The sequence below is a fragment of the Lonchura striata genome, chromosome 17 (genome assembly GCF_046129695.1).
Source record: "Lonchura striata isolate bLonStr1 chromosome 17, bLonStr1.mat, whole genome shotgun sequence".
In the NCBI taxonomy this organism is placed as follows: domain Eukaryota; kingdom Metazoa; phylum Chordata; class Aves; order Passeriformes; family Estrildidae; genus Lonchura; species Lonchura striata.
Genome location: NC_134619.1, coordinates 7,739,511 through 7,761,619, shown reverse-complemented (window position 1 = coordinate 7,761,619; position 22,109 = coordinate 7,739,511). Strand labels below are relative to the sequence as shown.

Here is a 22,109-nt window from a genome sequence, read left to right as displayed (position 1 = left end):
TGGACAAGCCCTGTGACCTGGATTTAGCTGAGTGTTTCATGAAAGTATCCTGAAGAAACGCTGTGTGTGTTCACAGAGGTGAGGAAGGCAAAAGCCGGCAGTACTTGAAAGGAAGTGGGATGATGCGTTTGCATCACATGAGGATGATAAGGTACTTCCCAGACCATTAAAGAGGGTGTTAAATCTCTAGATCAACTTGACTTGAGCTCTAGATAGCTCTCATTCAAGAGGCTTTGTATGGTTTGGGAAGATGTTTGTTTCCTGCTGCTGATTTTGAAGTTAATTTTTGAGCACTAGAGAAGTTCCCTAAACGCACCCTTAGGCACAGAAGGGACCGCCGGCCGCAGGCACCGGGAGACACCGAGTTAGGAGCAGATTGATTCGCTCGCTGCTGGCTGCGCAGCCCTCTAGTGGGGACAGAGCTGCTGCCGCCGGGAGCCGGCTTTGCCTGGGAAACTTCGGATCTGCTCTTAACGACAGAGTTAGTCCAGGCAAAGCCAGGTCCAGCTGTCACACCAGTGTTCTTTACTGGCAAAGATGCTTTAGCAACACTTTCATCCTTGGCCTAAAGGCTCATGAGACGCAGGAGGTCAGATGACCGATCCATTTAGCCTGGTTTCACCCTGGTGTGAATGGGTGGCTTTCAGTGAAGGGCAACTTATTTTTTTTTTTTTTACTGGGAATTAACTCTGGCATTCCCAGCTAGTAAAAACTCGTCAGCTTTTATTTCCCGCTGTGTGGATCTGTCAGTACTGTTCCCAGTGCTCCAGGTGAGCTCGGTGTTTGTTCAGTGTGACGTGTCCTGTGAGCAAACAGAGTGAGACCGACGTGGGCTGGCTGGGGTCAGTCCTGCCACTGTAGCTCTTGTCTCCAGTGAGAAGTGATGCCAAGGCTCTGACTTTTTGCTGTTTTGGGCCTAATCATGCTGTTTTCTATAAGAAAGGAGGTGGCATTGCCTGTTTCTAGTGGTGCTGGGCACAGTTCACCCCGCTGAAGTACTCAGGTGAATTTTAGTTACTCTATGTGACAGCTCCAGTCTGTTCTCATGCGCCAGGGGTCCCTTCCCCACTCTCTCTTCACTTCCCTATGGTGTTGTGTAGCTCAGATAAGGTCCTGGAGAACTGGCTGGTGGATGTTTAGACGTTTCTCTGGCTCTTGGTGGGGCTATGGTTGTCACACAGCTCCATCCATGGAAAATTAAATTGGGATTGATTACTCTCCACCACACACACCTATCCTGGTGCCTGTTATTTGGTATCAGAAGCCTGCTGCAGCCAAGCTGCATGAGCTTGTTTCTGGGAACACTGAATAAGCAGGACCAGAAGCCACACTACCTCTCTTTAATTCCTCATTTGTCCCAGTACATTCCCTGTTTGGCATGGAGCGCTGCTGCCCATTCCCTTGTGTGCTAACCAGCATCAAAGGCAGCTGTTCCCAGAAGAACTGTAAACAAGGTTTTGGTTCAGGGTCTATAAAGTGGGGCTGGGAAATATTTCCAGGGGAAAAAGTAAAGATGTCAGTCTCAGAGTGAGGAAAATGCTATTGCAACATCCATGGAGTGGTCTCATGGATCCAGTTGGATCTGTCCTGTTCCTGTGGAAAGCTGTGCAAGGTGGGCTGTTCTGCATCATCTCAAAGCTCAGGTGCTGATGTGCTGTACACTGACTTTGATCAAGTCACACAAATGGCTGTTTCTTAATTGCCTTCTCCCTTTAAAAAGGGGATAATACCTTAGAGAGACTTCTGAGGTCTTGCTCACTAATAAAGCTCTTCAAGAGCTTGGATGACAACTACTTTGAGAGTGCAAACTGTTATTAATGATTTCCGTTATTACAGAAGATGCAGCTGTGTGGTTCAGCTTTTTAACCTTGAATTGTGTGCTTGCTTTTGTTTCTACTGCTGTTCAACCTGCGCAGGCAGGTTTGCACCTTCTCTGCTTGCACACACCCCTCACACCCACACCAGGAGTTGTGTGTGCACAGAAGGAGCTGAGGAGTCAGTTTTACTCACAAGGATGGATTCTGAATCGTGTGCAGTGCTTGAGAATGACCAAAACTGGGTTTAGTGTGGGTTCTGTGTATGGTTACTCAATTCTGATTTGGGGGACCAAGAGATAAGCTGTGAGGGCTGTCCTCAGAGTAGTGCAGACATCACTACTGGGGCTGTGGGTTTGGGCAGTGGAAAGGAATGTTAGGGGATATTTGGCTGTCAGGGATCCATCCCATCAAACACCCATTCCCTGTACTCCAAAACAAAACTCTATCCAAAGAAACAACTTCTTTCTTGCTCCTGTATTTGGCAGTGACTGGTGTACCCTGTGAAGTACAGAGCTGTATTTCCTTTCCTTCTCTTGGTCTTGGCTCCTGGAAGGGAAAAACCCCTTTTATTCATGCCCATGCCAGATGCTAACTACTGCTGCTTCTAAGGAAGGAGTGATGAGGATGAAGGGGGAATACAGCCCTTAGCCCACAAGGAACGTGGTCTATAATGAATGTCCCAAATCTTTATGCTCTGTTTTTTTCCCTGACTCTGTTCTGGGTGGCAGATAAAGCACTTTTTGGATAAAAACTGTGTCTACCCCTCATGCCATGCCCTCCTTCAGTCCCTGCTGCCCATTTCCTTCCTGGCCTTGCCCCCGAGAAAATCGCATTTCACTGCTTATTCCTCAGCAGGGTTTGATGGTCACGGAGGACCCAATGCAGGAGGTCCCGTTTGTTATTTAACCTACTTTTCAGAGGCACAAGAACATCAAGTGACTCGCACAAGGTCGTCCATGAGTCAGTGACTCCTCTGGCGTGATGGCCAGAGCCTGCACTCCCTGCTCCCACCACTAGATCCCTGTGCCCACAATCCATAGCACCACAACCATTCAATTAAGCTCCTGCAGCGCCTTAAATGTCGTGTATTCCTGGGTTTGACAGCAGTCCTGGCATTCTTGTGGAGCCTTGCCTTAGGAAATGACAACAGATGAGGTCAGGTCATTGTTAGTGATGCCCTTGGAAGCATCACTGCCTGGTGCTCAGGCAGGCTCTGTGGTGTGGGTGCTGTCACAGTGGGGACATGGCTCTTCCCAGGACCTGCAGCTCAGCTCTGGTGGCATCCAGCAGGACCCTGCTGGACCAATACAGTCAGACAGGGAGCCCCAAGCTCTCTGCATGGGCAGATCTGTGTCCATGTTAGAGGGCTGGCAGGTACCAGAGGTAATGAACACATTGTGAAGAGAGAGAGAAGGAAGTGACTTATAAATAATATATTTGATGTATATTATATATATGATATAGTAACAGGAGCACTGGTTTGTTATGGTGTGCGTTTTTTTTAATGTGTAGTCTCGTAAGGCACTTACCCCTGTTCCTGACAACTCGATAAATTACTATTACCAATTCTATATCTAATTGCCAGTTATTTCCCCCTAGACAACTTGAATCCGAAAAATACCCACTAGAAAGGCACTTGGTGGGCTGTTTCCCAGAGCCTCCCAGGCTGTTTCTGGAGGCAGCCCCTCTTCCGCTGGTGAGCCCCACTTCTGCCAGCCTCATGACCCCGTGTGCTGGCACAAACAATTGCATTTCTGTCGGGCTCATGACCCCACTTGTAACAGCAGTGACCCCCCTTGGGGTCAGGACCCCTCTCCTGTGCAGGGAACAGCTCCTGCCCAGCAGCTCCTGCTGAATGGCTCTTCCTCCCTCACTCACTGTGTGGACCCGGCTGTTCCACACTAAGTTTGTCGATGTGAAATTTAGGTTAATCCATTTCCAAAGTGGATTAAGCTAACCCACACAAAGGCACTTAGTATAAAATAAGAGTGTCCACATGGTGAGGCAGCACGGAATAGTGACTGTGCTTCAAACTCGCATCCTGGCCTCTGCAAGCTCACCAAATGGAGGGACAGGCACTTCAGTCCCAGGGGATGTGCTCCCTCAAATGGCTTTAAGCCGGTCTAGCTTGAAGCCAAAGGAAGTGCAAGGAGTAAACAAAGCCCAGCAATGGGAAGGGGTTAAAGCCCGCTCTGCTGAGGTTCTCAGCAAGGCTCCTGTTCACCTTAAATGGTCAGGATTTTATTTTAGCTTCAGGGAGGAGCAGCAGCCATGGAGCTGGGAGTGCAGAGAAGTCCCTGTGGCTGGGGGTTCACAGCCCGCTGGCCTCCCAGGCATTCACCTCCTGAGGAAGGCCCCCAGGGCTTCCGTACTTGCATTTCAGCCTTTGGCTCCAGGATCAGACTGGAGATGGAAATGTAGTAGTGAGTGATGCCCATTTTCACCTCTAGCCTCAGATCTTCCTGAGCCACCCTCTTCCCTTGCCTCTTCGCTGGCAGTGAGGTGGTTAACACTGGAACAGATAACATCATAATTGGACATCTCACTAACAAGCCATAAACCCAAACCTGGCAGTTCAATCCTGGCTCTGGCACCATTTCTGGTACCATGCTATTGTAGGCTCAACACTGAACTGCTACACTTCGTTTACTTCATAAACCATTTTCTTTGTAACCATTAAATAGTGAAACATGAGGTGTGCTGGGGAGGGGGATGCTGCAGTGCTGGCGCCCATCACTGTCGTGGGGATCACCATCCCATCATGGTGATCCCCAACTAAGATAGAGGTCATTGACCCACTGCCCTCGAAGCCCAGCCTGGGAGCGTGTACCAGCCTGGGGGATGCCGGGACCCCCAGTGCTGCTCTGCCAGAGCTGGGCTGCAGCATCCCCATCCTCCCGGGGATCTGGCAGCCGGTGCCCTGCCCAGAGCTGTGCTGGGCAAGCCGCTGTTTTCCCAACAGCCCTGCTCCAGCGTTCGGAGGCTGCGATGGTGGGTGATAGTGCTGCCGGCAGCGCGGGGTCCTTCTGCTCCCGCGGAGCGAGGGAGAATCCTCGGGAACAAAAGGATTCGGCACCGCGGCACCCACCGCGCAGGGAAGGGGCTGCGGGACCCACCGCGCCCGGGGCTCGCTGCAGGGGCTCCGCACTTACACCCGCGCACGGGCGGACCCGGGGACGGAGCTCTCGGGGCCGCACCGAGCCGGGCGGGCAGAGGGTCCCCGGGACGGACCGTGACGGGCGGCAGCCCCCGGTGTTGTGCCGAGCGGAGGGTCCCCGGATCGGCTGCAGCCCCCCGGGCCGTGCGGAGCGGAGGATGCCCGGGCGGGTAGCGGCCCTCCTGGCCGATCCGTACGGTGCCCCGGCCGCGCATTCTCGCGCTCTCCAGCAGGCTCCCGGCCCTGGACATTGTCTCCTCCCGGGGAAGGGCCCTCCTGGCCCTCCACAATGTGCTCTTCCAGGCGCGGCTCCGCGCCCCCCGCCGCGCCCGGCCCGGTGCGCCCGCCCCCCGCGGCCCCGCTCCCCTTCCCCCGCCGCCCCCGCCCCCTCCGCCCGCGGCCGGGCCCCGCTCGCCCCCCTCCGCCTCCCCGGCCCCCCCCCCGGGAGCCGGGAGTGACGCGCTCCGCAGCGCCGGCCCCTCTCCCCGGGCAGCAGCTGGCTGTCAGCCTCTCCGGAGCGCCGCCAGCCCGGGCCCCCTCCCTCCGTCCCTCCGTCCCTCCGCCCCGCGCTCCCCGCCGCGCCGCCGGGCTGGCGCAGGCCGGCAGGCCCCGGGCTCCGCTCCAGGTAGGCGCCCGCCCGCGGGGGGCTCCGGTACCGGCCCCGGGGCGGCGGGCGGGGGGAGATGCGCGGGGGCTCCACGCGGCCGCGGCGCTGCGGGGCTGGGGAGAAGGGGGGGGCCACCGGCGGGCGGGGCGGGGCGGGGCGGGGGGGGCGGTGGCCGCGGGGCCCGGCCCCAACTCCGGGGGGAGCGGCCGCCCCGCGGCCCCGGGAAGTTGCGGGTCGCCCGCCCGGCTGCCCGGCGGCGGGGGGGGGAGGGCGGCGCGTCCTTCCCCGCGCCCGGCGCGGCTCCCCCGCGCCCGGAAGAGCACAAAAGCGCCGAAGAAAGTGGGAGGAGGCGTCGGCGGGAGCGCTCCGTCCCCGGCCATCCCCGGGCACCGGCCCCAGCCATCCCCGGGCACCGGCCCCGCGCCGCCATCACCACCAACCCCGACCCCGGGAGGGGATTGTGCTGGAAATAGCCGCCTCCCTGGAGGTAAAGCCCTACTTACGTGTCAATCCTCGCCGCACGCTGAGCTCCGCACACGCGCGGGCAGGGCTCCATCGTGGGTGTATCTATTTACCTGCGGGCGGGGGTAGGACGGGGACTCTCGCCCGGCGCCTCGCACCTCGCTGTTGCGGGGACACACGCGTGGGAACCGCGTCCTACCGGGGTCCCGTGGCCGTCGGGGAGGGTGGGGACAGGGGCACCCCCGGCCGCTCAGCCCACAGCGCTGCTCCTCTTGGCCACCGCCTCCAAAACCGGGTCCGTCCCCCCCCGACACTCGCTTCCCGGTGCTGGAGGAAGAGCAAAGTGCCCTTTCACACCGCGCGGTATCAGTCACCGTCCCCACCTCGCACGGAAAAGCAAACGCCTGTGGGCAAGTTCAGGTGCGGGGGAGGCAGGTGCGGGGCTCCAGGGTGGTGGTGGGAGCCGTGCAGCCCGGTCCCCCCTGCCCCGCGTTCAGCACCTCCCCGCTGAACAGCAGGAACGGGGCAGCGGCTCCGGGAAGGGGTGCGGGGCCGCCCCCCGCCCTGGCAGCTCCCCGCGCCTCGGGGCTGTGGGAATGCTCGGGGGGTTCCCAGAAGAGCTCTTAGGGAAGGGGGAGGGGGCGAAGGGATGAGCTTCCCTTCCTCTTCCATTTGCCGTTTGCCGTTAAAATTAACTGTTTTGCCCATTTTCGGGAACTAAGAAATTACTCGGGTTTTGCCGGGTCCCGTAGAAATCAGCAGCAATCGCGGTAAATAAGGACGTAAGTGACCTGACAAAGAGCGCCGGGGATGTTCTCTTTGGTGTGGGAATCGTACACACGAGTAGGCAGCGCAGTCACAGCTCACCGCCGCCACAGCTCGCGTACACCCGTGTGCTTCTCGGGTCTTTGAAGCGATGTCCACCACAGCATTTGTGGCTGCAGTACCAATCTTTGACCCGGAGTGTTTTATCTTCCATTAGTAAGCCTTTCTCTGCGCGGAACTGGTTAAGTTAGGGTCAAATCTGGTTCAATACCTTCTTGGCATGCTCAGAGGGCTGGGTTTAAACAGTGGCTGAGACGGAGATGAGGCTGCCTTCCTGAGAGCTCGTCCCTGCTCGCCGCTGCCGGGGGTCAGGCGCAGGGAGCTCTGCCCTGGCCAGGTTTGGCAGGTCTGGGGGCTGCCTGTGCCGGGCAGGTCGTGCACGGCACCGGCGTGGCAGTGGAGCAGCTCTGGGGGCTGGCAGTCACGCGTTGCCTTTTGTTGATTCTAAAAACACGGCTGGTTCTGGTGGGAAGCTGAGCGTGGCTCTGTGCCTGGGAGGTTGCACGGCACACAGCCTCGGTTCCTGCTCCGCGGAAGGAAATCCCATCGGGATAGTAGGCTGTGGCGTGAAAGGACATGCTTTAAAATAAAAGGACTTAAAGAGAGAAAATAAACCGTCCTGAGACTCGGAGCTTGGAATATTAAACATGAGGCACAGCATGTAAATGACTGGAGAGAGATTGGAAGGCAGTCCCCGAGAAACTGAGCCTGGCTGTAAAATAAGCAGGTTACCGATAGTCTTGCATATATTTACGAGGTTATAAGAGTAGCTTCTTCTCCCCCTGCCCTGCTCCAGCCCTTGCTGTGGGAGGTTGTTCTCCAGGAGGAAGAGCTTCGGTGAAGAAACATTGTATAGCAATTACAGCCTTGCAGTCTGGGGGGCTTGATTAGGTTCCTGGACCTGCCAGCGACTCTCTGTGTTCTTGGACCAGCTAAGGTGGCTGTCAGTACCCGGGATCTCCAGCTTTATAATACAAGGAGTAGTTTTCTAACTTGCAGCGAAGTTGGGAAGCTTAGCGGACACTTGCAGGCACAGTGCTTGAAGATCGTGAATGGAAAGTGGGACAGAAATGTGGAGTGTGAGCCCTGCACATGTGAGTGTCTGCTTCTGCTGCGTAGAAAATATTGGCTGTGAATGTCTGTAGAGCAGCTGTGAATGTTGGACTGTAGATAAGGAGAGAAGCAAGGATTTTGTTTTCCAAACCCTGAGTGGTGCTGGGAGCCCTGCTCCGATGTTTGGGTGTGCCCTGTGCGTGCAGCAGCAGGATCTGACTTCCCCTTGCAGAGAGGAGCTCTGCTGCCTGACCCTTGATCGCTCAGTCCCTTGAACATTGGAAACAAAGCGATGGGACTTTACTGCGGGGTGAGGAGATCTCTCTGGAGAGCTGGGAAAGGCAGGAAGGACGAGGGCGGCAGCCGCAGTGCTGGGGTTCAGGGTTTGGCTCTGGTCTTGGTGTGCCACTGGCACTTCCATCTGTGCCACGAGTGGTGTGGAACTGGGGAAAAGGCAGCAGGTCCTGAGACAGGCACTGGTAATGGATTGCATTCTGTTTTCTAATGAAAGTTTCATTTGAAGTTTGTTTACAGGAAAGAAGAAATTAGCAGAGGGAATTCTCCTGAGAACCCAGAGAGGAAAAAGAATGAGCTGCCTGACTTGCAAGCCAAAAGAGGGTGGAAGGGTAGATTACATTTACCGTATTGCTCCGAGTCGTGGCTGTTGCTGCTGTTGAGAAACGCTTCCTTGTTTGGCTGGATGGGAAGCCCACTGCAAGGCTCAGCCTTCAGCCAGGTTACTGGCATCCAGGGAGATTCAGAGCTCCCACCTAGCCAGAAATTTTGGTTCTGCTCTGGTGTCCTGTGCTTTGAGGCTGGATTTGTTCTGTGCTGTGCTGCTGTCTCTCTGCTCCTGGCTGTGGCTGGGCAGCCACTGCTCTGGATGCTGCTGCTGGGGCCTCCTGTCCCTGGGATTGTCCCTGGTATGAGGAGGCAGTGCCAGCAGTTCATGGGCAGCACTTGGAGGTCACAGTGTTCAGCCTTTGGTCTCCGAGGGGTGTGCTGAGACAGGAGTTTGCTGGTGGCCTCTGGTGTCCCTACAAACAGTGAGGAATGCAGCCAAGGGCTAGTGCAGGATGCCAGAGCGGGAGTGATGGGGATGGCCAGAGCCACTCTTGAGGCTGGGGCTTTTCTCTTTCTTTAGTAAAGAGGCACAAAGGTGTGAGGAGTTCCTGGAGCACTGTGGTGTGGGCAGAGCCGGGTGGCTGCCCAGACTCAGCAGGCAGTGGATGCTCTCTCCACACTTCCCACTGCCAGGAGGGGTTCTCCTGCTGCCACCTGCACGTTTGGCTTTGCATTCTGTTGGGGTGGGCTGTGCAGTGGGAGCTGCGAGATGCTGGGAAGTTCATCCTGTTGGCATTTTGGCCACAGATAATAGTGTTGGAAAGCAGAAAGCTCTGGCTGGAAAGCAGGGGGTGACTTTCTGCTGGTGGCTGAATCCTGGACTGGTGAATGTGTGACAGCCTTGTTTAACTTGAGTAATTTATAGCTTATCAGTTTCTAGTTTGATAGCCAGAGTATTTCTAATAATAGGCAAATGTTATTGCACCTCAAGAGAATGGTACACATTTATAAAGCACTTTACATCGCATGTGCGTGCGAGGCATCCTTTGTGTCAGTGCTTCTCCCCCATGTGTGAGTGCATGGAGAACATGATGCCTCCTGGGTTGTGGTTTGGGTGCTGAGGCTGGATGTCCTCTGCACCTGAATCTGAACAACCCAAAAACATCATGGGTCGCTCCCCAGGCTCCTCCTCCTCACCGGACAGGTGAGAGACTGTGGGCAGCAGGGACCTTGGCATTTGCATTTGTCTCTTAAGCCTGACAGTAATCTTGAGTAAGCCTTGTGAAGAAGGCCAGATATTAGGGTGGCTGCTTCCCTGCAAATGCTTACAATAAAGAGACTATTTATAGTTTGCAACAGGGAGACCTTTGCAGTTCTGTTCCTGTACGTACAAGATGGAGTTTCTGGAGAGGCAGGATTGCGTTGTGGCTGGTGTGGCAATGGAGCTGTGCTGAGCCAGGGACAATGTGCCTGTCCCTACCTCCTGTTCAGCTCCACCTGGGTACAGGGGGGCTGCTCAGGGACACCTGGTGGGTCTGGGGTTAGGGTGTCCCTGTGGGGGGCATGCACGGGGCTGCTGAGCCCTGTCCATCTGCCCATCAGTCTGTCCCTTGGTGCGTGCAGGGTTTCACAAGCTGTAAATTCCAGGAAACTCCCCGGGAGGCACATGGAGGGAGCGGGCTGGGGCCAGCACGAGCCCTGAGCCAGCAGATGTGTCTGCAGGGACAAGGAGCTGGGAGGAAAAGCACAAACCTGTCTTTAAAGACATTTGTTTGTTCACAATAAAAAACTATCAGCCAGCGGCAGCCAGACAGGGCCGTTTTTATGAGGAGCAGGCGTAGGTTGGAGGGGTGCTGCCAATTACTGCTTACACGGAAAGGGAGCGGGGATTGTATTTTATCTCAGGACCAGGGGGAGGGTAAAAAAAAACAAGAGCAGAGAGGTTTACAAGCCTTTGAAATGTTTCAATCAAAGGAAAGCAGAGTTGAAAGCAGTTCTGGAAACTGGAAACATTTTCGGTGTTCCTCTGCACCCCAGGGCTGTCTGTGCCCCTGGCTTTGGGAGGGGAGCAGGGAGAGGAAGGCAGATAAAGGGATCACCAGAAGGACCGTGTCCATACAGGAACATGTATCTGCTTCCTCCCGAGCTCTGCATTGGGAGAGTTCAGCCTGGGGAGGTCCCACAGCCCCTCCTCTCATTCAGGATCTCAGTGCTGCCTTTATGATGATGGTTTTGAAATCCTGTGGCTGACCTTTCCGGCACTGGAAGCAATCCAAGGGCTGTGTCTCGAAGTACTGTAAAGGTTAGTGAGAAGGGAGAGAGGGAGAGAGAAAATGTCCTTTGAGCTGCAGAAGTGGGAGCGAGGAATGTCATCTATGCCATCGTCAGGGAACAGGCGGCTGGCTGGGGTCCCTGGCCTGACTGGGGTGTCCTTGTCTCACTGGGGACCTCACTCCCCCAGCCCCTTCCCAAGGTGTGTGCTGTCATTTTTGATCAGGAAACAGAGGCAATATCCCTCTGGAGAGGTCTGGAGGAGCCTTCTCTGCAGCATTAGGCAGTGTGGATCTTTGGGGATCCATACCTGTGTTCAGGTATGCCCCAGAAGCAGCTCCTGCTGCTGCCAGTGCTCTGGTGATTCCTTGTGTAGCAGATGATTTGACTTCAGAAAAGTCCAAGTTGTTTTATGGAGCCATTTCTTGCCTGTCCTCAGCTCCCCCACACCGCTGCCTCGCCAGGAGCACGCTGGGGTGGATGGAGATTAAAGGGTAAACTCCAGGGCTCAGCCATCCGCTCCTACAGGATGTGAGCTCTTTCTAATTGTCCTCAATTAGAGACAGTGCCATTGCTCAGGCAAGTCTTCAGGCAGGAAGCAGAGCCCTGGTCCCCGCTGGGGTAGCCACCTCGCCCTGCACAGGGAAAGGCTGCTTGCTGTGGCCTTGGGAAGCCCAAGGGGCCAGCAAGGCTTCTCAGGGCGGGGAACAGCAGCTGCCCACCCAATTGTTTTTAGGAAGGAGCGTGGTGAGGAGATGTTAAAGCCAGAGAAAGGAGAAAAGGAAATAGCTCCATGAGTTAACCCTTTCCTGCTTGCCTCCAGGATGAGACATCGGTGAGCAGCGAGGACTTTGATATGAACGACTCCACATGGATCTCAGCTGACCAGCACCTGAACTCCAGCCTGAGCCCCAGCCAGGACGAGAGCATGCGCAGCCCGCAGAACCTGCACGGCCATGAGGATGGTGAGTCCCCCGCAGCGGGAAGAGCCCCACGCCTCTGCCACAGGATGTTTTTGTGACTGATTAAACATTAACCAGTCCTTTCTGATCAGGTGTCCCACCTGTGGGATGGATTTCATATCAGCTCAGAGCTGGCTTCTAGTCCTTCCAATTTAGCCTCTGGGTTCCTGCTCAGCCAGGGCTCTGTCCAGCTTGTCGCTGATGGTCCTTCTGCCTGGAGCTGTCTCCTAGCTCCTCCAGAAAGTGGTCACTAAATCCCCTTCTAAATGGAGGATTCTGTTCTACATATCCTCTTCCCAGGTGATGAGGAGAGCACTATTAGTTCTGAGCACAGGGAGGATGCCAAGGTTTTGCAGCAGTCACAGGTTTTGTGTTTGGAAAACTGCACCTTTGACAGGTCTTGCATCCCCCAGGCAAGAAATTGTGAATAATCTGCAGCAGCCACAGTGATGTGGTGCAGGGTGAACGTGGGTGTCTCCTCCCTCGGGGCGGGTGGTTGGAAGGGCTGAAAGCAGCACTCGTGGGCTGGGTGGGAAAGAAGAGTTTTGTGAAGAGCGGTGGTGTGTTGCGTCTGTGAAACATGCAAACTTAAAATACAAGAGCAAGTAAATAAGTGCTAGAAGTACGAGTTCAAGTCAGAGTTCATCGCTGTGATGCTTGGGAGGATTCAGTGGTTGGGCTGTTACTGGCTTTTGCTCAAGAGGTTGAATCCCTCATTGTCCCAGCCTGGCTGCTGCTGGGAGTGCAGGGAGGAGCAGAGGAATCTGAGGAGCAACTGGGTTGGTCCTGCTTTAAGAAAGGGGACTGGAAAACCACCCCTAAAGGAAGAAAAGGCTTTTGTGCTAGCAGGTCTCCCTGGGGTGGCTTTTAGCTGGTGGTGTGGCCAGTGGCAGGGATGGTAGAGACCGAAGGGGCAACAGGGACGCTGCTCTCTTCAGTCCCAGCGACAGCAAGGCTACTGCTTTCTTCAGTCTGGTGAGTTGTAGCATTTCCATTGCAAATCTGCAGTTTTTGGGAAAGTGCTGGTTTTCCCTAGCCAGCCCCAGCCCCGGAGCCAGGCAGCCTTGGTGAGGATGTGAAACCTGACTGCACAGCACTGCATCCTGGTAGTGGGACGGGCACTTCTGCTTGCCCAGGGCCCCAGGGGCCTGTGTCTTGGCAGGAGGAAGAATGTTTTGGTGGTGACACAGTTGCTCCCATGGAAGCTTTTGGCTCTTCAGGGCTAGGCTGCAGCCTCTACCCCAAGAAGCCCTGCCTCTCATCCCTGCAACCTGACTGGGTCTCTCTGTACCCCCTGAACTCTGCCATTCTCCCATTGGGACATTTCAGGCTTGTGACTTAGCGCTCACCACTGAATTCCCAAGTCTCATTTCCAGTCTAGAATGACACAGTTTTGATCCCTTTGCTGAACACTATTATTCAACGGGACAGTAATTTAATAGGGGACTCAGGTATTTAGGCAAATCAAGATGTTCTCACTAAATCTAAATCCTCTCTCTCTGCGCCCTCTTAGGAATTGCTTCCAATTTTTCATGCCCTGTGGTTTTCCTTCAGAAGCAGGTGTCCTCTTTGGGGCTCTTCTTGGCTCCTTTAATTTCTTTTGTAAGGTTAAGTGATGAGAAATAAACCAGAAATAGTCCCATAGGAATGCAAGTGTCCCTGGTGTCAGCATCAGCTGAACTGGGTAGACTTTGGTGGATCAGAAGTGATGGTGTCAAAAAAATAAGCAAGCCAAGCCCAGGGTGACAAATGAGACCCATGCAAAAAAAAACAGGAATTGCAATTTTCACCAGGCTGTCACACTTCAGAAGCATTTTGTGGACTGAGGTTTTGTGCCTGTGGGAATGTCCATGATCTGTATTAGAGTTCTAAATACAGACTGATGCTGCCTCTTGTCAGTCCCTCTGCCAAACCAGTGCTCCCACTAGGAATGGAGCACACACAAGAGCGGGAAGGGAAGGACAGTGGAGTAACCCAGGAGGGCTGTGGGTGGTTAAGGGAAAAGAGCACGGAGCAGAGGAGCATGTTGTGAGAGGAAAAGCAGATTACTGCTGTGGGGAAAGGAATGTGCACAATCAAAGTCTCCACCACGCTTCAGTTTCCTTTTCTCTCAACCTATGAAAGCTCTTTTTTTTTTTTGGAAACAAATGTGTTTTCCGGGTTCACACAAGCTTGCTAAAGCTGTGAAAAAAATGTGAGTAATCAGCCCACATAAGCTGTGGAGCCTTCTTGGAGCCCAGTTGGCCAAGCTGCTGGCACAGTGTGCCTGCACTGGGGCAGCCCCAGTATTCCCAAGCTCGAGGTTTGCCCACATCTCCTGTGTCCAGTTGTCCCCTGTTCCCCGCAGGAGTCCTGTGGAGTTCCAACCAGTGCTAAAGTGAGCCACACACATCCCCTGCAGCCAGGCTAGGCTCAGCTCTGGGCATCCTAGAGCTGCAGAGGGATCTGGTTGCACACCACATCCTTCAGTTGGAAGCTTGTTCAGGACTGGATACTTTCCACCTTCAGGAAAACCTTTTGAGTTACTAAATTGGTCCTGCCTGCTGCTGTTTGATGGGTGCAATGCTTGGAGTGTGTCTTCAGTGAAAGGCTTGCTAAAGTATAAAGTTTTAATGAAGAGTTGCCTAGTAGGAGAGCAGTATCGTCTGACACGCTTGTTAAAAAAGTCTTGTTTAAAGGACCAAAGCACCAGCTCCATGTCTTTTCAAGGCCTGGGAGTGGCAAGTGTTCTTCTGTGGCATGGAGTAGTGATGTTTGAAATCCAGAGAGGCAGGAGAGCAGGGAATTGTTGTCCCATGCTTTGATAAACAGGTACCTGCTAAATCATTGGAGGCCTAAAAAGCAGCTGGGACAAAAGCCAACACCTTCATTGTCCTGGGTGCCCAGAAACCTTGGCCCAGTACAGCCATGCTACAGCTGGTGTCAGCCCTGGAACTGCAGGGAGAGCAAAATACATCAAAAGACGTGGGTGGGTCATGGACAGAGCAGGCACTGTCAGGAGAGCCAGGGTCCCTACTGGGTCAGTGGGCACACGGTGGGACTTAGGACACACCGGCCAGCCCTGAGCAGCAGCACTGAACACACACGCTCGCTCCTTCCATTTTCCTTTGTTACTCATCCTGCGGGCCCCAGCACGGAAAACATGAAGCTCCCAGCAACATCCCTTCCCAGTCGGATGTTGCTCACAGCGTACGTGCCCGCAGGAAGCCGACGGCTGCCCAAAGCAGCAGCAAGATCAACACAAACTCTGCTGCTGAAGCGGAGCTATTGTGCCGGACATCCTGGAGGGACACATCTGCGGGAGCCAGCACACACCGGGAGCAAAGGGACCTTGGATACTGCGCCATCCTGCTGGCTGAGCCCACCTCCATTCCTGAAGGCATCCCATGCACGAGTGCAGGTCCTAGGCCCTGGCACTGTTCTGCTGTGGCAGTTTGAGCTGGGCTCTGTCCATCTTCAGAGCCTGTCTGCTTCCGCAGGCAAGCACTGCATTACAGACCTCCCAGTTCGATCTGGTGTGAGGGGTTGAGCAGGATATCCACCACAGGGGTGCTGGGTGCTCCACCCCAGGCCTGCTGTGACTTTCTGGTGAGTGCAATGCCCTTGAAAGTAAAGCAGGAGTCAGACCCCAAACTTCAGTGTGTGACATGGAAAAGTGCTTGAACTCATACAGAAGAGCCTCTGTCTTGCCCACTAACAGGATCCACCTTGCCTTGTCCCTGTGTATCCTGCTGTACATCTTGCTCTACTGCCCAGGAGCAGTGCTCAGCCGACAGGCAGGGCTTGCTGCTCCCTAGCCTCTTTTGAAGAGCAGGGAAAACTCCTGGGTGTATGTTGTGCTACTCTGTGTGGGGAACATGGGGTTGCTTCATGGCACCATGTTGGACTGATCCCCTTCTGCTGACATTCCCACCACGTGCCATCCTCGCTTGACTGGCAGCATCCCTGCTGAGTCTGTTCTGCCCGGAGCAGCAGTGGCTAATCCAGACCTTGGAGAAAGGACTTCCTTAACCTACTTAACTGTGAAGGCACACACTTCTTGGAGGCATTCCTTGAGGCAGCTGGCTGGGAAGGCTTCTGGGTGTTGGGGACATTCCTCAGGAGTGCTACAAGGAGGGACCTCAAGGACGTGTAGACAAGCATTATTTCCAGATTCGGTTCCAAGGGCTGGTAGGGTGTGTCACTCCTCTGGACAACTTGCCTTGGGATATCAGGGATGGCATAGAGCTGTCCCCCAGCACTCTGCTGGTATGGCACATGTCCCACAGCTCTGGGTCACACTGCTGGCACTTGATGAGATGCCCACGATGTACTGCACATCACCAGCTCCCCTGAACCACCAGTCTAGCAAAGCTTTTTGGGGAGGAGCAGCCTCTTGCCCACTGCTGACCAGAAGCCAGGCTCCATTCCCACGTGATGTCTCACTCCACAGCTGCACTTCGGACAGCTGGCACCTGACCATGGGGCAGTGGTGCCCACCTCACTGCCCTCACAGGGTCACTGCTGCAGCATTGGGTGTCACACAGCTCCCAGGGCTTTCCTCAGCCAGCCTAGCCCTGCTCCACATGAATACAAATACCCTTTGTAAAGCACAGGGTAGAGCCCAGCAGACCATGGGCAGCTGTTGGCTGGCTAGTGCAGGAGGTGGCCTGTGGGCCCCAAGACACTTGCTTAGCCCAGGATGCAAAATCCTTTCCAGGGCTTCTTTCGCCAGTGTTGAATTTTGGCCCCCTAAAGCCTCAGCTTAAACAAGTCTAGGATCAGCTGCCAGGCCTTACTACAGCTAGACACAATCTTATCTCATTTTCATTAAGGATAAATTTCCTCTTTCTCCAGGGTGTCCCCCTGCCACGCTGGCTCCACAGCAGGAGTCAACAAACGTGCTCACCTGAGCAGTCTGGGCTGGTGACTCCATTCCCGTCACCTCTTCCAGGGGCAACATCTGCTCCTCCCAAGCAAAGGCCCTGGCCCATGATAAACACCCTCCTTTTGGTGTCCTTTGAAAGTTGTCCTTCCCTGCTGCCAGGCTGGGGAGTGCAGCAGGGATGCTGTGAGACTGTGGTGGTGTTCCCAGCCTGGTACACTGAGCTTGGCTCCAGCTCTCTCATGGCTGGTGCAGGCACTGCCGAGTCAGTCAGTTCATCCTGCTGGTGCACAGAGCAGGATTTTGAGGCTCCCTTCCTTAATCTGGAGCAGAAAGGATCACCAGGCTATGGGCAGCCAGCACCACTTGTGCCCCTCCCTTCCTCCCCAAATTGAGTGCCCCCAACCAGAGGGGTGAGTGCAGAGAGCAGGGTGAGCCCCACAGTGCTAGAGGACAGTCCCTCAAGGACTGGGGGTGCACAGCATGGTCTCTCTGGTGGTAGATCTGTGTTGGAGGCACCAGCTTGGCATGAATCTGGCCCAGACCCACCAAACTCGTTTGTTTGGCGTGGGGAGAGGCAGTGCCCAGGCAGCATGGGGCCAGGGCATGTCCCCTCCCTGCAGCAGGATCCGGGTGGCTGCCAGCAGCAGTGGCACAAGGAAAGGCTTGGTCTGTGCCACCTCCTTCTTCAGTGTGAGCAAGGGCCAGCTCCTTGCTCAAGCATTCCTTGAGCTGCAAGGTGGCTGGAGGACCAGCAGTGGGAGGGAAGGAACAGTGTTTGGGAGGAGAAGGGAAAACCGAGGGACAGAGAGTGTTTGTGACAAGGCAGCTCTGTGCAGCGGGAACTGACGAGCTTTGGTGCATGGGAAAACGTCCAGCACGGGGCTGGCGCGGTGAGATCCCAGTGCCGGAGGGAGCTGCTCCCTGGGGCTGGGCAGTGGAGCCGGGGGGAGACGGCACTGGGGGGCACCTTTCATGGCAGGGGACAGGGAGGCGGCCGCACAGCGCTGCCTTGTCCGGCCAAGCTCTCCCTGCAGACGTGCATTGTGTCCGGCCCTGCCAGATGTCTGGCTCGTCAAGGGCTCTGGTCGAGGCAGGGACCCAGGGAGGGAGTGTGCAGGGTGGACACTTTGTCTGGGACATAACGAGGTTTGCCTTAGCGAAGGAAGACAGGAAATAAAGCGTCTTAACTGGAACCTGGCCAGCCCCAGTGCACTGCAGCCCTCAGCCACGTTGCTTTTTTCCTTCTTATGCATCTTGGAGGCAAATGCTGGGCAGGACCTGGAGAAAATGGGCTCCGTGCTCTGACTGTGTGAGCAGTGCAGGGCCAGGACCTCTGCTGCCACTCACCACCCAGTCATGGGTGTAGGATCCCTGCAGTGGTGGTCCCTTGCCCCTAATGAGTGTGGCTCTAACACCCAGCAGTGGCCCCCCCATGGGGCCCCCATTCCCACTCGGTTTCTCTAATTTGTATTAAGTATCCCTTCCTCGAAGGCTTTCCTCCTCCCCTTCTTCTCCCTTCTTGTCTCTTTTGTGAGTGAATAATTTATGGCACTTTTCATCTTCCTGGCTGTTGTTCCAGGCGGGCGGCGGTGGGATGCTCTATGCCCTCCTGATGGCCACTCCCAGGCTGGGTGTGCAGCTCCATCCTTTTCCGGTGCCATGGCAGGCTGGAAATGGGACAGACCCACCCGTGAGCCACAGGAAGACTCAGGTGTGGCAGAACCACTGCCATCACCCATGCAGCCATAGCAGGCAGGGCAATGGCTGGTGGATCCATGATGGCCCATGGGGCCCCCAAGGGTCACTGGTGGGACCTGGCATGGCTGTGACACCCACAACCGCCCAGGCAGGTGGGCAGCAGCTGAGGGAGGGCTGCCCCAAGGCCAGCCAGGGGTCCCATGGCAGCGGGATGTGGGCAGAGCCGGGTGGACCCTGGCCCACTGCACGGTGCGGGGCTGCGGCGAGGTTTCCGTGGGCCGCTGGCTCTTACATAAGCTCATTGTTTCCTGAGTCAAAAGAGGTTTTGTCTCCGCTCTGGAGATGTGACAGGAGGAGGAACAATTTGCCCCATTCATCTTTAACTCTGCTCTGGAGAGTGGTGTGGTGCCCTGTGCCGGCAGAGACGTTAAACCCAAACCACTTCCCCACCATAAAATCTCCCGGGGAGCAGGTGTTGGAAATCGCCCCTTCCCCTCCTGATCTCCTCAAATCCAGCGCCACAGAAATCAAGGATAATCCAGCAGCCTCTTCAAAATGAAAACGCTGAGCCCTGATTAATTCATTTAATAAGTGACTGATCCCCTCCTCCCCCAGCACCGCGGCCCAAGGAGCCATTTTGCTTCTTGCTCTCCCGGGCTGATGCTGGGGAGATGCCGGGGCTGCAGCAGAGGCACCAGGCTGCTCCCCCACAGCCACCTCACCAGCCTCACCACGTGTCTTGTCATGGTCTGGCCTCTGCAGAGGGGCCAAAGAGGGCAGCACTCCATGGAGCTCAGGACCAGCTGCCTCTGCTGGGCTCTTCAGCCTCACCTCTCCTGCACAGTGCCAGGGGCTGCTCCAGCTCCATGCAGCCCATGGAGCCCCAGCTCGAGGGGATTAAACAGGAGAACGAAATAGTCCCGTTTTCCAACCGAAAGATCAAACCGGTTAGAAGTGACATTGTTTTTGCAGTTCCATCTGCTTCAATTAGGGCACGGGGGTGGAGCAGGGGGGCTCCCAATTATCCTCATTAGAGGGGCTCCTCGTGCAGCCAAGCTCCAGCCGCGAGCAGGGAGCTCACCAGGCTCGTGCTGGTTGATAATGAATATATTCATGGCTGCGCAGCCTGGCCTTGCTCGCCTGCTGCTGCTGGAGCCCTGCTCCTGACATGTGCTTTGGGCACTGCTGGGAGATGCGGAAAACCTTTCCAAGCTCCGGAGCTTGGCGGGTTTTGCTGAAATGGAGTGTGGTCAACACAGCCCCACCACTGCTCAGAGTCCTGACACAGCTGCCAAAGCAACGCAGGAGCCTAAATCTGGTCCCAGCACCCAAGGTGGGAATGTTCCTGCTCCCTCTCCCCCAGGTCCCACTCCCCAGCTCTTCTCAGGAATGACTGTGGGCTGGAGATACCCCAGTGAAGCTGCCCAGGGAGCAGCCCCATCCCCATCCCTGGCCAATCCATCCCAACAAGGAGACTGCAGCTCCCTCCTGAGCTCATCTGCATTTTCAAGCTGGCTGAGGCCATTCCCACTTGGACCCAAGGACTCACCAGTTTGAATTTGTGGCCATTTCTTTGCTCGCAATAGTGAGATTAACCTACCACTTTGTGTGTGGAGTTCTGGGAGAGCATAACATGTAAAAATATGTGAGTAAGAAAACAACTGTAGCTCATGGGTTTAAAAACCTCATTATTTACGTACATCCATCCTTGTATAAATTAAATTGTTCTTTTAGTAGGTGCTGACTACTGATATTAGATTCCCATTTAATTTTCTTATCCCACCTAGCAGGTTCCTAGAGGCATCTTCCTCTTTGTTTGCAATATCTTTTGCCTGTAGCAAACCCAAGGTTCATAAATGCAGCAGCATCGAGTGGAAACCTGACGTGCAGCTGCTGCTGTGTGTGTTTTGTGTGACACAAAAGAAAACCTGAGACGTGGAGGAATCGGGGCGGTCCAGGTGTCACCCCCAGGATCCTCTCTGGTGTCAGCAGCCAGTGCAGGACTGCCTGCAGGAATGGGGGGCCCGGAGTTGGAGGCTGTGAGGAGGCTGGAGGTGCTTGGGCAAGGGCAGAGTGAGATGCCCAGAGGGAGTGGGGGTAGTTAAGGCAGATTGGGGATGTCTGGGGATGCTCATACAGGTTGAGGATGCTTTCATCCCTGCAGGGGTGCCCAGAGGAGGTTGGGGATGCCCAGGACAGGTTTGGGGATGTGCAGATCAGGTTGGGGATGTTCAGGGCACCTGCACATTCTTCTCTCAGGTAACACCTCTCTTGGTGCCCTTGCCTGGCAGGGATTTTGTGCCATGGTGGGCCCCAGCCCTGCTGGCGCAGGCAGCCATGCCAGGGGAGCTGAGGGAGGAGGTCCCCACCATCATCCTGGCCACGGTGCCGATTGGCCCAGCGCTGTTGCTGTGGCTGTGCCCAGGCCGATGGCAGGGCCTGGCCTACAGCTCGTGCCTCCCTGCATGGGAATAATTCTCCTTAATCCTTCTGAGAGGCATCGCTGGATGAGACTGGAGCCTCCCTCTGGGAGCCCCATCTCCCCTGGCGCAGAGAGGAGTGCTGGGGGAGGGACAGCCGCCATCCTGGGCCGGGAGGCCTCTGTGCCCCCGGCCACCTGCCCGCTCCTGCTGGGGCCACAGCCAAGCCAGCATTGCTCCTTCACCTGTGCTGAGGGACAGCAAAATCCTGGGGTACTCAGCACCAGACCAGTGCCTGGGCCAGGAGGGGTGTGGGGGCAGGAGGTGGCAATGCCCCCAACATCCTGCCCCTCCAGATGCAGCAGGAACATGTGGATGTGCTCTGGGATGCAGCCACCCACTGCAGCCCCACCATTGCAAACACTGGGACAGGAGAGCTCATTTTGGATAGGTGGCTGGGAGGGTGCCCCTGGAAAAGTGCTGGCTGGAGCCCTGCACTCCCTGGCACAGAGAACTGGCACCGAGGGCTTTTGCCAGGACCCAGCCCCGTGGTGGGGCGGGTGACGCCTGCCACCGGCCTGGAGCACCCGGCACATAAACACCACCCCGGGATTAGGTCAGCTCTGGTCATCGCTCAGACGAATAAGTGGATCAGCACAAGGGAAAGGAGGGGGAGGGAGCTCTGCTGAGCAGGGAACTCCAGTAGGGACCTTTTAATTTAGGGGCTCATGGGGCCAGGAGCCGCCTTGGCGTAGGCGCTAGGCTGGGCAGCGAGCACTGGCGCCCGTGGCGGGGTGACTGGGGACACGCGGCCGCAGTCCCGGCCGGCCCCGCGGTCAGCTGGGATGCCCGAGTGTCCTCAAGTGTGTTTATTTTAAGGGATACAAAGTCCTGGGCCACCGCAGGGTCACCGCAGCACTCGCCCAGCCTCGCAGGAAAGTTTCCCACAGGTGCTGGCAGGGGGAGGAGGAGGAGGAGGAGGGTGGGTGGCAGCAGCTGGGCACCGTCCCGCCGCCCTGCGCCTGCACACCTTTGGACCTGGCGCTCGTGGGCCAGGAGCCATCGGCGCGGGGCTGCGGCCACCCCACAGCCCCGGCCCATTGTCCCACGGTGGCCGGGCCGGGCGCGGGGACGGCCATCTGCTCCTCGCTGCCGACAGCTTCTTTGTTCACCGCCCGGCGCACGCTGGCGCAGGAAGCGGCTCCCACGTGCTTCGCCCTTTCCCTCTCGCGGAGGCACCTAATGAAATAAAGGATTTACTGCGGCGAGGGGGAGGGAAGGGAACAGGCTGAGCAGTTTGAAATGTCGTGCCTGGCCCCAGGGCTGGGCTCCCTGGCCAGGTGCAGGCAGGGTGGGTGTAGGCAGTGCTGGGCTCTCTGCCACTGCTGGGTTGTTCTTCGGGAGCC

At 56.1% G+C, this 22,109-nt stretch overlaps 1 protein-coding gene across 3 annotated transcripts in view; it reads left to right on the top strand.

The window, feature by feature from the left end:
- The window catches only part of NOL4L (nucleolar protein 4 like), a 63,816-nt gene that overhangs the window by 31,060 nt on the left and 10,647 nt on the right, over nt 1–22,109 (top strand). The window contains exons 1-2 of one of the 3 annotated variants that reach the window (XM_021527391.3): nt 5,498–5,599; nt 11,580–11,721. In XM_021527391.3, the coding sequence (XP_021383066.1) occupies nt 11,613–11,721 (109 nt within the window). In that variant the 5' untranslated portion in view covers nt 5,498–5,599; nt 11,580–11,612. Of the gene's footprint in view, nt 1–5,497; nt 5,600–5,901; nt 6,069–11,579; nt 11,722–22,109 lie in introns of those variants that run through there. The other 2 variants (XM_021527392.3, XM_021527390.3) reach the window with 2 other exon arrangements.